The sequence below is a fragment of the Girardinichthys multiradiatus genome, chromosome 14 (genome assembly GCF_021462225.1).
Source record: "Girardinichthys multiradiatus isolate DD_20200921_A chromosome 14, DD_fGirMul_XY1, whole genome shotgun sequence".
Lineage (NCBI taxonomy): Eukaryota > Metazoa > Chordata > Actinopteri > Cyprinodontiformes > Goodeidae > Girardinichthys > Girardinichthys multiradiatus.
In genome coordinates, this window is record NC_061807.1 from 30,408,380 (window position 1) to 30,421,357 (window position 12,978).

The 12,978-nt window shown below is 42.6% G+C and overlaps 2 protein-coding genes across 9 annotated transcripts in view; one reads left to right on the forward strand and one right to left on the reverse strand.

Moving 5' to 3' along the window:
* The window catches only part of chd3 (chromodomain helicase DNA binding protein 3), a 55,781-nt gene extending 52,746 nt beyond the window's left edge, over positions 1–3,035 (reverse strand). The window contains exon 1 of one of the 7 annotated variants that reach the window (XR_007041651.1): positions 2,399–3,035. Coding sequence is in view for 6 of the 7 variants with exons in the window: in XM_047387000.1 (XP_047242956.1) it covers positions 2,399–2,567 (169 nt within the window). In the remaining variant the exon portion in view is untranslated. The remainder of the gene's footprint in view (positions 1–2,398) is intronic. The other 6 variants (XM_047387000.1, XM_047386999.1, XM_047386997.1 and 3 more) reach the window with 6 other exon arrangements.
* A 2,122-nt stretch (positions 3,036–5,157) lies between these two features.
* Positions 5,158–11,161, forward strand: naa38 (N-alpha-acetyltransferase 38, NatC auxiliary subunit). Of its 2 annotated transcripts, XM_047384932.1 has the most exons (4): positions 5,158–5,176; positions 9,119–9,191; positions 10,144–10,318; positions 10,728–11,161. In XM_047384932.1, the coding sequence occupies exons 2-4, from the start codon at positions 9,162–9,164 to the stop codon at positions 10,850–10,852; spliced, it is 330 nt and encodes a 109-aa protein (XP_047240888.1). In that variant the 5' UTR covers positions 5,158–5,176; positions 9,119–9,161; the 3' UTR covers positions 10,853–11,161. The 2 variants fall into 2 exon arrangements, with proteins under 2 accessions (XP_047240888.1, XP_047240887.1); XM_047384931.1 differs by lacking the exon at positions 5,158–5,176 and having other exon boundaries at positions 8,979–9,191.
* Positions 11,162–12,978: the final 1,817 nt, after the last annotated feature.

Genomic DNA, 12,978 nt, shown 5'->3' on the forward strand with positions numbered 1-12,978 from the left:
AATGTATGTTTTTCGGATCTATTTGACAGAACATAAAGTAGTGCATGATTGTAAAGTGGTAGAAAAATGATACGTGGTTTTTCAAATTTGTTTACAAATACAAATCTGAAAAGGGTGCCGTGTATTTATCATCCACATGCCATGTAGAAGACACAGCAAATATGTGGAACAGGATGCTGTGGTTCGATAAGATCAATACTGAACCTTTTGGTCTACATGCAAAATGCTCGTGTAAGGTGACCAGCATGGCAAATCCCCCTGAACACGTCATCACCACTGGGAAACAAAGTGGTGGCAGCATCGTGTTGTGGGGATGCTTTTCTTGAGCAAGGACAAGGGAGATGGTCATACTTGATGGGTGAATGGATGGTGCTAAATACAGGGAAATCTTGGGAAAGAATCTGTTGAAGGCTTCAAAAGTCCTGAGAATGGGTGAAGGTTCACCTTCCAGGAGTGCAATGACCATAATGATCTAAATCAAAGCATATCCATGTGAATAACCCAAAGTGTAGATCTAAATCCAAAAGAGGATCTGTGGCAAGACTGGCTTGAGGTTCAGACACTCCCTGACGGAATTTGGGCAATTTTTCTAAGAATGGGAAAAGAGTCAGTCTCTATATGTATGAAAGCTGGTAGAAACACAACCCTGAAGACCTGTAATTGGTGATTATTTAAGTACATATGCAATACGCTGTGTTGGTCTGTCACATAAAATCCTATAAAATATATTGAAGTTTGTGCTTCTGTAAGTGACTGTTTTGTGTCTTTTATTTATATTCATAAGATTTGATTAGTAACAAGAGAATCTGCCACTCAAGAGTTTGCAATTTAACCTGCAACCTGACCTGAGTTTTTGCAGGGAGGAGAGAGACAGACAAGCAGGTGAAGATAGCTACCTCTGTTTAAATCAAGAAAGCAACAAAGCGTTAAAGCGCAGCCAAAATACGGGCTGTTTGATAAGCTATGTTTCTGTCAGATTTTATTGTCTGTGCGCCTTTGTTAGTGCGCAGCAGCAGCAACGACAGCCACCCTCCTCCTCCTCTTTACTCCCAAGCCTACGCGCTTCCCGCCTAGACGTGCAGCAGTGCGGTCCGCCGAAGAAACGCCGGGGGCGGCCGCTGCGCGCACGCAGGGCTCGGTGATTCAGAGAGGCCCACCGGTGCAGTGAACTTAAACGACTCCAGCAATTCCCAAAGGAGATGTGGTGGTGGAGGGGGGAAAGGAGACCACCGCTGTGCCCGCTAAGAGAGGTCGTGAGCGGGTTAAAGTCCTCGACATTGACACTCTTTTATCTGTCTGGCACGGTTCAGCAGCGATAAAGACAAAGCAATGGAGGACCGCACCGTTATGTTCATTCATGAAATTAGAACCACCTTAGCTAGCCCAAACGGCTACATTTCTTTTAACCTCCACTAACATTTTAATTAAAAAAAATAATTAGATAATTTCCACCAAAAGTTTGACAATTACCTGACGTTAATAATTCATTTGAGGCAAACGCTTCGTTTTTTTCTTTGCCGTTAGAGGGTGGCCAACCGACCGTTAGTTCAAAGTGCAAGTTCACGGTCAGGCGAAACTTCCAGAATTATCACATTCAGCGAGTTAATCACAGAAGCTACAGCTACACTGCCATTAAATCAAACGTCTAATAAAGCCGTTATTCAGCGGAGTTAAACAGAATGGGACAGCCGGAGCAGGCATTAACGGGGGACCGGTGTGGCTCAGTTTCTGCCTCATTTGACTGCACTGCGAAACCAGCTCCTCGGGTATCAAATACACAGCCTCCGGCGGGGGAGTCCATGTTTGTTTCGTGTTTTTGTTTTATCTCCTCCACCGGTGTGCAGCTTTCCTACACCTTCGGGGCAACCTTATTACATTACCCTCCGGTAGCCCGGCGTCTTCATTTGCATGTGTCCACCTGTCATGTCAGCGAGCTGCTGTCATAGAAAAGTGGTGGGGTGGAATTTAACAGCAACTTTCTGGAGGATGGATCTGTGAGCTTGATGTGGCGAGTTTGGTTAAACTTCGTTAGGAGGTGAAGAGGAGGAAGTGGAGGGAGCGAGACTGAGTTTTGATTTCCCTTCTTTATATTTAACTGCAAATATGGCACCCAGTTGACATTTAGGTGCTGCAAACTATTTAGTGTTGCGTTTTTTTGTGTGTGCGCGCGCACCCGAGCTACTCTACTGTACAGTCCTGGACATGAATAGAGATGGCTCAGATAACGGTGGCTACTTCTGAAAATAAAAAAAAAACTATCTACAGCCATTCAAGTGAGTTTTATTATTTCGTGTGAGTTTTTTCGCGCGCCCTAACCCCGAACTGTCCGCCTGTTTTTTTCTCCCCCTTCTTCTTCTTCTTCTTCTATTTTTCTTTTTTAGCAGCTAGTCTATCGTACCTGGCGCGGCTGGTGGTGTTGCAGTTTCCAGAGGCGCCGCCGGCGAGTTTATGTCGCTTGCGTTCTCGTCCAGCTCCCCGTCGTCCTCGTCGTCTTCATCAAAATCTCCTCCCTCGGAATTAACCACCATGCCCTCGTCTTCCTCGCAGGAGCGGAGAGGAGAGGACATTATTATATTCCTGCTGTCATTGGCGGCTCCGTCCTTGTGTTCAGTGTTTAAAAAAAATAAATAAAACAAAAACAACGAAGCTGTAATTCTTGCAGCGGATGGAGTGTTATTTATTTGATATTCAAATCGGCACGGGAGAAAAGTAGGGGGGCGTTTTAGGAATATTTTACACTAAGGCAGAGCAACAAAGATGGCCGCCCTCTTATATTTATTTTTTAACAACCCCCCCAATAAGAAAAAAAAATCCCCTTACATAAAAAATGGCTGACTATATTATTTCAGAACGCACCCCCTCCCTCTTTCTCTATCTCGCTCTCTCTCTGTCTCTCTCCCTCTACGCGCCCCCTCCCTCCTTAAAAACGTACACATTGTTACAAGAAAAAAGGGGTGTGTGACTGCATGTAAGTTATATTGTCACTTGTTTGTTTCTTCTCGGTCTGCCCCCTCTTCCCAATGTTCTCCCTTTCTTTCTCTCCCCCTTTTCTCTCTCTGTCCAAATCCAGATCAGTCACGAATCCGGATCTGTCAGTGCCAAGATCACACACTGTCTGCATTGCAGAGCCCGGCACAAATAAATCAAATATGTTCTCCTGATCCCCCCTCCCCTACCACCGCTGGATATAATAAAATATATTTTGGAGCAGCGGTGTTGGTGCGTGTGCGCGCTCACGACTCTATGAGTGAGTGCTGGGGAGGGATCCAGAAAGAGAGAAAGGAGAGGGAGGGTTGGGAAAAATCTGCCGCAGCCATGCCCAGACTTACATCAGATTGTATTGCTTAAAAATTAACTACTTGTGGTGGGGATTGAAGTGTTTAGGTGGAATGCAAAACTATGTTTTCACCCTGACACAGGGCCACAGTGAGCATGGCTTAGCGCTAAAATGTGAGTGAAAGTCATGCAGAGGTTTGAGACAGGCACAGACATGGTTTCTGAGCTGTAAATCTGAGCTCTCATTACCAGCAGGATGTGTCAGCTGGATGGCAGTAAGGCCATGGGAATCCCTCCCCAGACAGCCTGCTGCTGCTGCTGCTGAGGGCACTTTTGGTTTTTGTCTACATTTTTATTTTTGATTGCCTTTATACACTCAAACACATTCATAATGAAAAAAAAAAACAACTTATCTGGATGTTAAATACTTCTTGAACGTTTTACAGTTTGATACACCACAACCATATGTTTTAGTTGGATTTCAGGAGATAGACCAACAAAAATGATTGCATTATTTTGAAGTTTGATGAAAACCATACATGATTGTCTTACAAAAAAATTATTTTTGCTAAGAAATATCTGAAAAGTGTGGCGTGCATTTCTATTCAACCCATCTAAGTCAATAATTTGTAGAACCACCTCCAGCTGCAATTACAGCTGCATGTCTGGAAACTGAAAATGTTGTCGATTCTTGTGGCTATAAACATATATTTCCAAGGGTTGCCACATATTCTCAGTAGGATTTTGGTTCTGGACTTTGACTGGGCCATTCTAACATGAATATTTTTCATCTAAGCCATTCCCTTGTAGCTGTGGCTGCAGTCTTAGGGTCGATGTTCTGCTGGAAGGTTAACCTTTACCCTAATCTCAAATCTCCTGCAGCCTCTACCTGCTTTTTTTCCTGGTTTGTCCTGTCTTTAGCTTCATTCATCTTCTCATTAAACTCTAAGCTTCTCTGTCCCTTCAGAAGAAAAGCATCCCTTCAGCATGATGCTGCCACCACTATGTGTCACAGCCCCTCTAGAGTTACAATGGGTCTCTTGGCTGCTTCTCTGGTTAACACTCTCCATTTCCAGCCAGAAAAGCAAAGCTGAGACGGTGACCCCATTTATGACCTTTCTGTCATCCTTCACTCCTCTTCCCAGGCCAGCTGCTGTGGCTCCAACCCCCTGAAGACAACCTGCTTATTTTCACCTCCTCTGCTGCAACAGGTGTCTGCGCTGCAAATGAGAGAGGAGGAATTTGTCGGTGCTCCATCCAACCCCAACATCTGCCAAGACAGCGAGAATTATTGCATGGCAAGAGACACTAGGAGAGCAGCGTATGTGTGACGAGGAAGAGCACGAGTGTGTGTCTGGAGCCCTCACTCCGCCTCACACACTGAGGCCCTGGCCACTGACGTGTCAGCGAGTGCCAGACTGAAAGGCTGGCGAGACGACCTCACTTAACGTGCAGCTTGTACACCCTCACCCTCATTATCTGCAGTCATAACTGTGCATGTGTCTCACTATGTGACTCCAAAATGAAAAGGGAGGTGAAACCAGCCAGAAAGCTGAATGCCGCGGGTTCCCCCCTGACAGGTTTTGGACTGCTGTGCCGAGACTACCGAGCGGCCTCCCTTCTCCTCCAACACCTCCCGCGTCCGTTTGGCAGGAAGATGTGTCAGGGATGAAAAAGAGAGAGAGAGGCTCCCCTGGGTGCTGCGCTCCAGCTAACCCAGATTTTATGCAGTGTGACACACAGAGGAAGACACCGGCTTCTGTACTCTGCTTAGAGCTGGCTGTCTGAACCCAGGCAGCCCTGCGAGCAGATAAAGCTTAAATAACAGCCAGGGAAAGCATGGAGAGCAAGTTAGAGTGGGAATCGGGAGAAGAGTCTAATACTGCCTGAATTGCTTTTGGTGAGGCAACTCAAAGTTCACTTTTCAATTCTAGCCAGTTCATTGGTTTGAGTCTTCTTCTCATTGAGACTTGAGCAGCTTTAGAAGAAATTAACTCTGTGCTTTATTTAATTGCTTTTAGTGCATTTCCACTCTCATTTCTACAATAGCGAGGGGCCAGTAGAAGATCATAGACTGTGAGAACTTTGAAAATGTTCTATGTTTTAGTAATTGTTTATTACTTTATTCAAAGTCAGAAGTTTACATACACTTCCTTAGAATTTGGCAGTATTGTGTTTTAAACTGTTTGACTTGGGTTAAGCATTTCTGGAATTTAGGCCCAGTCCTCCTGTCAGAACTGGTGCAACTGGGTCAGGTTTGTAGGCCACCTTGCTAGTACCTACCATCCTAGACCCACCCGCATATTTTCTATGTTGCTGAGATCAGGGCATTGTGAAGGGCTCTCCAAAACATTGTTTTTAAGCCACTTTGCAACTAATTTGGCTTTATGGTTAGGGTCGTTTGTGTTTGGAAGAGCCATTTGTGCCCATGCTTTAACTTCCTGGTTAATGTTTTGAGATGCTGCATCATTTCCACCCAATGTCCATCTGTTTTGTGCATCAGTCCCTCTTGTGACAAATCACCACATAAAATGATGCTGCCAATCCAGTACTTCACAGTTTGGGAGGATGTTCTGAGGCTTGCAAGCTTCCCCGATTTTCCACCATATGTAATGATATTATAGTCAAACACTGGATTTTTTTGTGTCATCAGGCTACATGACATGCTCCAAAGATTAAGGTCTTTGTCTATGAGTGGATTGCAAACTGCAGTTTGGCTTTTAATGTTGCTTCTGGACTAAAGTCTTCATCCTCTCTGAGTGGCCTTTCAGCCCACGCTGTTAACTGACTAATTTCATTGTGCATAATAACACTGTATTATCAGCTTCACCCAGCATCTTAATGTTGTATTTTCTTTTTTTCTTCTGGAGTTGATACATTTCACACCAAAATACATTCATCTCTGTGACACAGCACCCATCTCCTTCCTGAACGGTATGATGGCTGGATGAAAAAAGCAGATTGTTTAAGTGGGTGTTGCTGATTTGAAATACATCGGCAGATGTGCCTCCATTGGATTCAAATATTGTGAATTAACCTCTCAGAAGCTTACAAAGCCATGACATCATCATCATCTGGGGGTTCCTAATTTGTTTCAAGGGACAATAGTGTACTTATTGAATGTAAACTTGTGACTTTGCAACTGGAGATATTTATGGCTTCAAAACAATCCACCTCTCTTGCACTGCTGATTAGCAATTTGAATTAGTGCAAGAAATTGAAAAATACTATTATTTTGTAGACCTAAATATACATAAGAGCAATAATTTAGCTGTAAGGTCTACAGAAACAATGCATGTAGATGTCCTGTCCTCATTCACCGTGTGCCTGACAAGCAAAACACACTAACATTAAGTAAAATAAACAAAATGAATACAACAATATACTGAAAACATTTCAGAAAACAGCACATCTACACAACCAGAAAAGCAAAAGACTGAAACAGAAATACAAATTTAAGGAAAAATAATAAGAAAATTAAAACACAGAAACACATGTTTTTTTACTGACTTGATTTAATAAAGCACAGGCAAGTCTTGCTGTCTGAACAGCTGATTTTTGAAAAAGAAAAATTGGCTGATGTCAGTTTGAACATTGGGAATATTTCTCTGAAACAAACTATAAATTAAACATGAAAACTATCATCATAACTCACATAAGCTATACTATGATAATTAAATTGTACCCTTCTGAATTTTTTAGCATGTGCAAAGGCAGAATAAAACTGCAGTAACCAGACTTTCTTACAGTGAGGACTTCTAGTCTTTAATGCTTCAAAAAAGACACCCTTCTTGTAGGACTTTTACTTGAACTGGACTGTTTTTATATTGTTGGTGTTTTTATCCCCTCTATACACCACACTGAAAAACTACAGAAAAACATGTCAAGTGTTTAAAAAACAAACCTGGGAAGGGAAATCCACTGCACAGGTGCCTTGTGTTTGTTGCATTAGTACGCCCCCTAGAGGAAATGAAATCAGAACTTTTCATTAATGTTTATTTCAGTTTTTGTTTTTCTTAAAGAAATCTAAGAGACGTACTTATGTGAATAAATCTATATTCCGGATTTATGTAAATGAAATCTAATAAAATATTAGGCATATTCATGAGCTTTATTCCTAATTAGAATTAAATCTTCTGTACTGGCATGAACATGGCATATGAAAAAAATTTAAATTACTGAATCCTAACCAAATCTATTTTTCATCAAAATGGAGGATCAGACTTCAGTGTCAACCGTATACAGCTGATGACTGTATCCACTTGTAATTAATACCTGTGTATACAAATATAACTAATAATCACAGTCAATGACTGTTCTGTTCAGCTCAGTTGTTTCTCATGTCTAAATGGGAGTGATGGATTTGTTTGACTTCTCTGTGTATAAATCCTAGAGAAAATCTCTGTTGTTGTTTCAGCTGGCAGCTCTCCTGATGGAGCTTCATTTCCTATAAAAATATATATTTTAAGGCTTTATTCCCTGTCGCATTGTTCCATCCATCCATCCATCCATCCATCCATCCGTCCATCCATCCATCCATCCATCCGTCCATCCATCCATCCATCCATCCGTCCGTCCATCCATCCGTCCATCCGTCCGTCCATCCATCCATCCATCCGTCCGTCAATCCATCCATCCATCCGTCCATCCGTCCATCCGTCCGTCCATCCATCCATCCATCCGTCAATCCATCCATCCATCCGTCCATCCATCCATCCGTCCATCCATCCATCCATCCATCCGTCCGTCCGTACATCCGTCCGTCCATCCATCCATCCATCCGTCCGTCAATCCATCCATCCATCCATCCGTCCGTCAATCCATCCATCCATCCATCCATCCATCCATCCATCCGTCCGTCCGTCCGTACATCCGTCCGTCCATCCATCCATCCATCCATCCGTACATCCATCCATCCATCCGTCCATCCATCCGTACATCCGTCCATCCATCCATCCATCCATCCGTCCATCCGTCCATCCATCCATCCGTACATCCGTCCATCCATCCATCCGTCCATCCATCCATCCATCCATCCGTCCATCCATCCATCCATCCATCCGTCCATCCATCCGTCCATCCATCCATCCATCCGTCCATCCATCCATCCATCCATCCATCCGTCCGTCCATCCATCCGTCCATCCGTCCGTACATCCGTCCATCCATCCATCCATCCATCCGTCCATCCATCCATCCATCCATCCGTACATCCGTCCATCCATCCATCCATCCGTCCATCCATCCGTCCATCCATCCATCCATCCATCCATCCGTCCATCCATCCGTACATCCGTCCATCCATCCATCCATCCATCCGTCCATCCATCCATCCATCCATCCGTACATCCGTCCATCCATCCATCCGTCCATCCATCCATCCATCCATCCGTCCATCCATCCGTCCATCCATCCATCCATCCATCCATCCGTCCATCCATCCATCCATCCATCCGTCCGTCCATCCATCCATCCATCCGTCCATCCATCCATCCATCCGTCCGTCCATCCGTCCGTCCATCCATCCATCCATCCGTCCATCCATCCATCCGTCCGTCCATCCATCCATCCATCCGTCCGTCCATCCATCCGTCCATCCATCCGTCCGTCCATCCATCCATCGATCCATCCATCCGTCCATCCATCCGTCCATCCATCCATCCGTCCGTCCATCCATCCATCCATCCGTCCGTCCATCCATCCATCCATCCATCCGTCCGTCCGTCCATCCGTCCATCCATCCATCCGTCTTATCCAATTGTCTAAAAACCTCAATTGTGAACTTTAATTTGAAAATACGTAAAACAAACACCAGTTGATTTCCGGTTTCGCTTGTCCGTCAGCGGAACTGCTCCCTGAGCAAGAGCAGGAGGAAAGACGACCACAATGATTGAAGAAAATGGTCCTTCTGCACATGTAGGTATTTCTCTAATGTTTTTTTGTATTAATCGGTTTGTTAACTTTAAGCCCAATGCGAATAACAGAATAATATTTGTACATATTTTTCAAGAGTAAACAAATGTATCTTAGTGAGGACTTTATGTGGTGCTAAACGCTAGCTTGCGGCTACCAGATTAGCTCTTACATCTGATGTGTTTTCTGTTAGTCTCTTGTTTTTAGGTTGACTGAAACCGTTCAGCAGCGGAATATACCAAGTACTACATGTCATAACGATTTAATTTAATTGTCATAAGTATTCTTGATAGTGAGCTGTTGCTGAATGGAAACAGTTCTGAGTTTGATTCAATTTTGCTAATGATTACATTTGTTTATTTCAGAAATATGAATGACAATTTCTGCAACTGTGATGGAAAAAAAGAAAATCTGTATCTCATAATTATGAGACAACTGAGCCATAATTGTGAGAAATTATGTGTCTCTATTACATGATGCAAAGTCAGGAGAAACTCATTATGAAATACTGTCATAATTATGATATACTATCTCATTACATATAATTTAATAATTATCCTTTACTATCTTATGATACATTATAGCATCTGATAATAATTAGCGAGCCAAGTCAAAATATGATATATCATTGTGATAGTCATAATTGTACTATACCTATAGATCTTATTTTTATGAGATAGGAACAGATATTTCTGACTTATGAGACATGTCATAATAATATTCTATGTAATTCTTCTGAAATACTGTTATAACTATGAGAGATTATTATGAGATGCATTTTCTGTGAAGTTGGATCTTATTGTTATGAGATACCATGTCATGCATACAGCCTCTTAATTATGACATAGCTAAGTCATATTAAGTAATAATTATGAGATACAAATAATTTTTTTCATCACAGTGGAGGATCAACTGAATCAGTGTGGTCTGATTTCCTTTGTATTCTCTCATCCAGGAGCAGTCTGAATTGTCCTCCTCATCCCAGGCCAGACAGAAGCTTGAGGGGCTCCTGAACAAGAACATGAGGATCCGCATGACAGACGGACGAACCCTGGTGGGGCTCTTCCTCTGCACAGACCGGGACTGCAATGTGATCCTTGGCTCGGCTCAGGAGTTCCTCAAATCCTCAGGTAGGAATGGAGAAAATCCAAGTCTTCATGAGATCAAACCTGCCATTTAAATCCGATTAACCTGCAGTAAAGTTTAGCTGTGCGAGTTGGATTTTTAGCCATATTTTGCTGAAAGATTTGAAAGGATAAAAATAACCCCCTTCAACTGTGCATGTACGGTTGGTTTTTTTTTCTGGGTCACTTTTAACAGAGGATAAGCAGGCTTATACAATGGATGGATGGAAGTTTGGCACAAAAACAACAAATGTCAGTTTTAAACTTATGATCAAGTTAATGTTTTCCTCTGTAAAACTTGAATAACCAAACATCAAATGTTTGTGCAGCTCTAACCGTTTTCCTGCTTTGAGGGAACTAAATCCCGGTCTTTACATGCATTGTCTGAACTGGGTTTCTGGCTTTCTGCCCTCAGACACGTTCTCCCAGGGTGAACCCAGAGTCCTGGGCCTGGCCATGATCCCCGGTCACCACGTTGTATCCATCGAGGTGGAGGCTGACAGCCTGGAGGACGCAGAGGGGTTCGGAGCTAACCACTGACAAAGAAACGCTGTCACGTTTTGTGTTTTTTATCCCGAAATTCATCAGACGATTTTCTGTCGAGGACTGTGTTCGGACAAGAAGATGGAGCGTGTTGTTGGAGGACTTGGAACTTTCTTTGCTGCTGATACAGAACCTCTGTGCCAGCGCTGTGGATTTATCTATTCCCTCTTTGAATGAAAGAAAAGTCCATCAGCAGCAACTGTGGAAGTTGCCTCATTGGGCTGAGTGCATTTATGACAAGTTTTGTGCAAATATGTGGATGCAAGTCTACTTTGTTAGTGTTTTAAAATAAATTGATCTATTTGACCCTTTTGGTTTTAATCCTGAAATGCCACTTTATTATGCTTTGCAAAACATTGTGTGGAACAAGTGGAAAAAAATGCTTAAAGACTAATATTTAGTTGTATAACCACTGCTTCATATGTGTAGAATCGACCCACTTCTGGCACCTGTGAGCATATATTCCAGCCCAGGACGATTAGACGATTGCCTCAGAAACAGCATGTTTGAAGTTTCCGGTTGGATTAAGGTCCTTGGATTGGGTTGAATGCCCCAAAACGTTAATCTTGTTGGTGGGGAACAAAGATGCAGCCTAGAGGCTATTAAAACGGGCATTCCAAAGACACATTTTCTTGCATAGAAAGCAACATGACCTCTTGAATTATTTTGTTTTATTCAAACTGATGTGTGATCCCTGGTATGTGATAAATACAGTATGAGGAACATTCCCATTTCATGATGCCTGAACCACCGTGCTTCACAGTGCTCTTTGGCTTTCAAGTTTCTGGGCTAAACTGCAGCCTTCAGCCCCAAAAATAATCTTGCGTTTGTCGGTTCATAAAATATTTTTCAATTTCTCTAACTTTTTCCTTACCTATTAGTAAGTTATTTGCCATTTAGAAATACGAGTTCCACCAAAAACAGTGACTGATCTTGTTGGACGGCTACTGTTTTAAACACATTCCTGGGGAATATGTGGGCTTAGTTCAGGCGAGGAGGACGAATGAGCTCAGTCTGGGTGGTTTTTGTTCTTTAATACACTTCAGCTTGTCCACTGAGTCAGTTTGGCAGAAGAAGAAGAAGAGATGCCACAACCAGAAACCCTAAAAAGAAAATCTGTCCCTCATCTTCATAAAACACAATGACTCCGTCACATTTTGGTTCACAAAATAAGCAGTTACAGCCACTCCGTCTTCAGGATGTTGGTAACAAAATAACTTAAGTTTGTGCAAAAAGAAAAACAAACTCAAAAACTAAAATCCTATTTAGTACTTGTGCAACATTAGAGCCTTAATAAGAAGCTAATCTTGCAACAATTTAAACTCAGGTTTTAGATAAATATTATCCAAATATTCTAGTCATGAAGCGCACTGAAATTCAAGCTTCAGCTTTAGCCGAGAAGTTACTATTCAGGCTCTCGGTTAGCCACTGAAGATGCGTTGTTTAAAGAGAGTCTTATAAAAGGCTTAAAAAAAAAAAAACCATCAGTAACATTTCAGGAGAGGAGAGGCTATGGAGTGTTTTCCCCAAACCAAAACATTTAAAACCTAAAATAAAAAGGCAAATACAGAAATACTCGATTGAGTCAGGTACGGTTTTCATTCTGTTTTTGCTGCCGTTATACAGGGCTGGGCATCGTTTGAATTTAAACGATTCTCGATTCCGGTTCTTTCAGGAGGAACGGTCACAGACGTTTACATGGTTTGAAAGAGCTAGCGAACTATTTAACTTTTATTTCTGGATAAAATCTGGTGGACTAAGAATTTAAACTATTACGAATTTCTCTCTTCAATTGCAGGTTGTCTATGAGAAAATGCACGGGCTAATGCTAGCTGGGTATTTAGATTTAAGGTAACCCACAGTTTTGGGTGGAGTATAATTTGTTGGCTGCCTCCGTGTTCATATGAGACTTATTTTATTGCTATTTTACCTGATTCTGACTGCAGTGAGGTGCTAGGCCCAGACGAGGCAGTCCAAAGGTGCCCCCCTCTTTTGCACGATATAATCGTGTCATTTCTTTTAATAAAGCTGGGCCACACCTTCTATCGCCGCCGCACACTGTCCATGACTGGGCACACACTGTTCTTCTTTGCTGGTGTTGGCTTCTTCTGGTCTGTGGACTG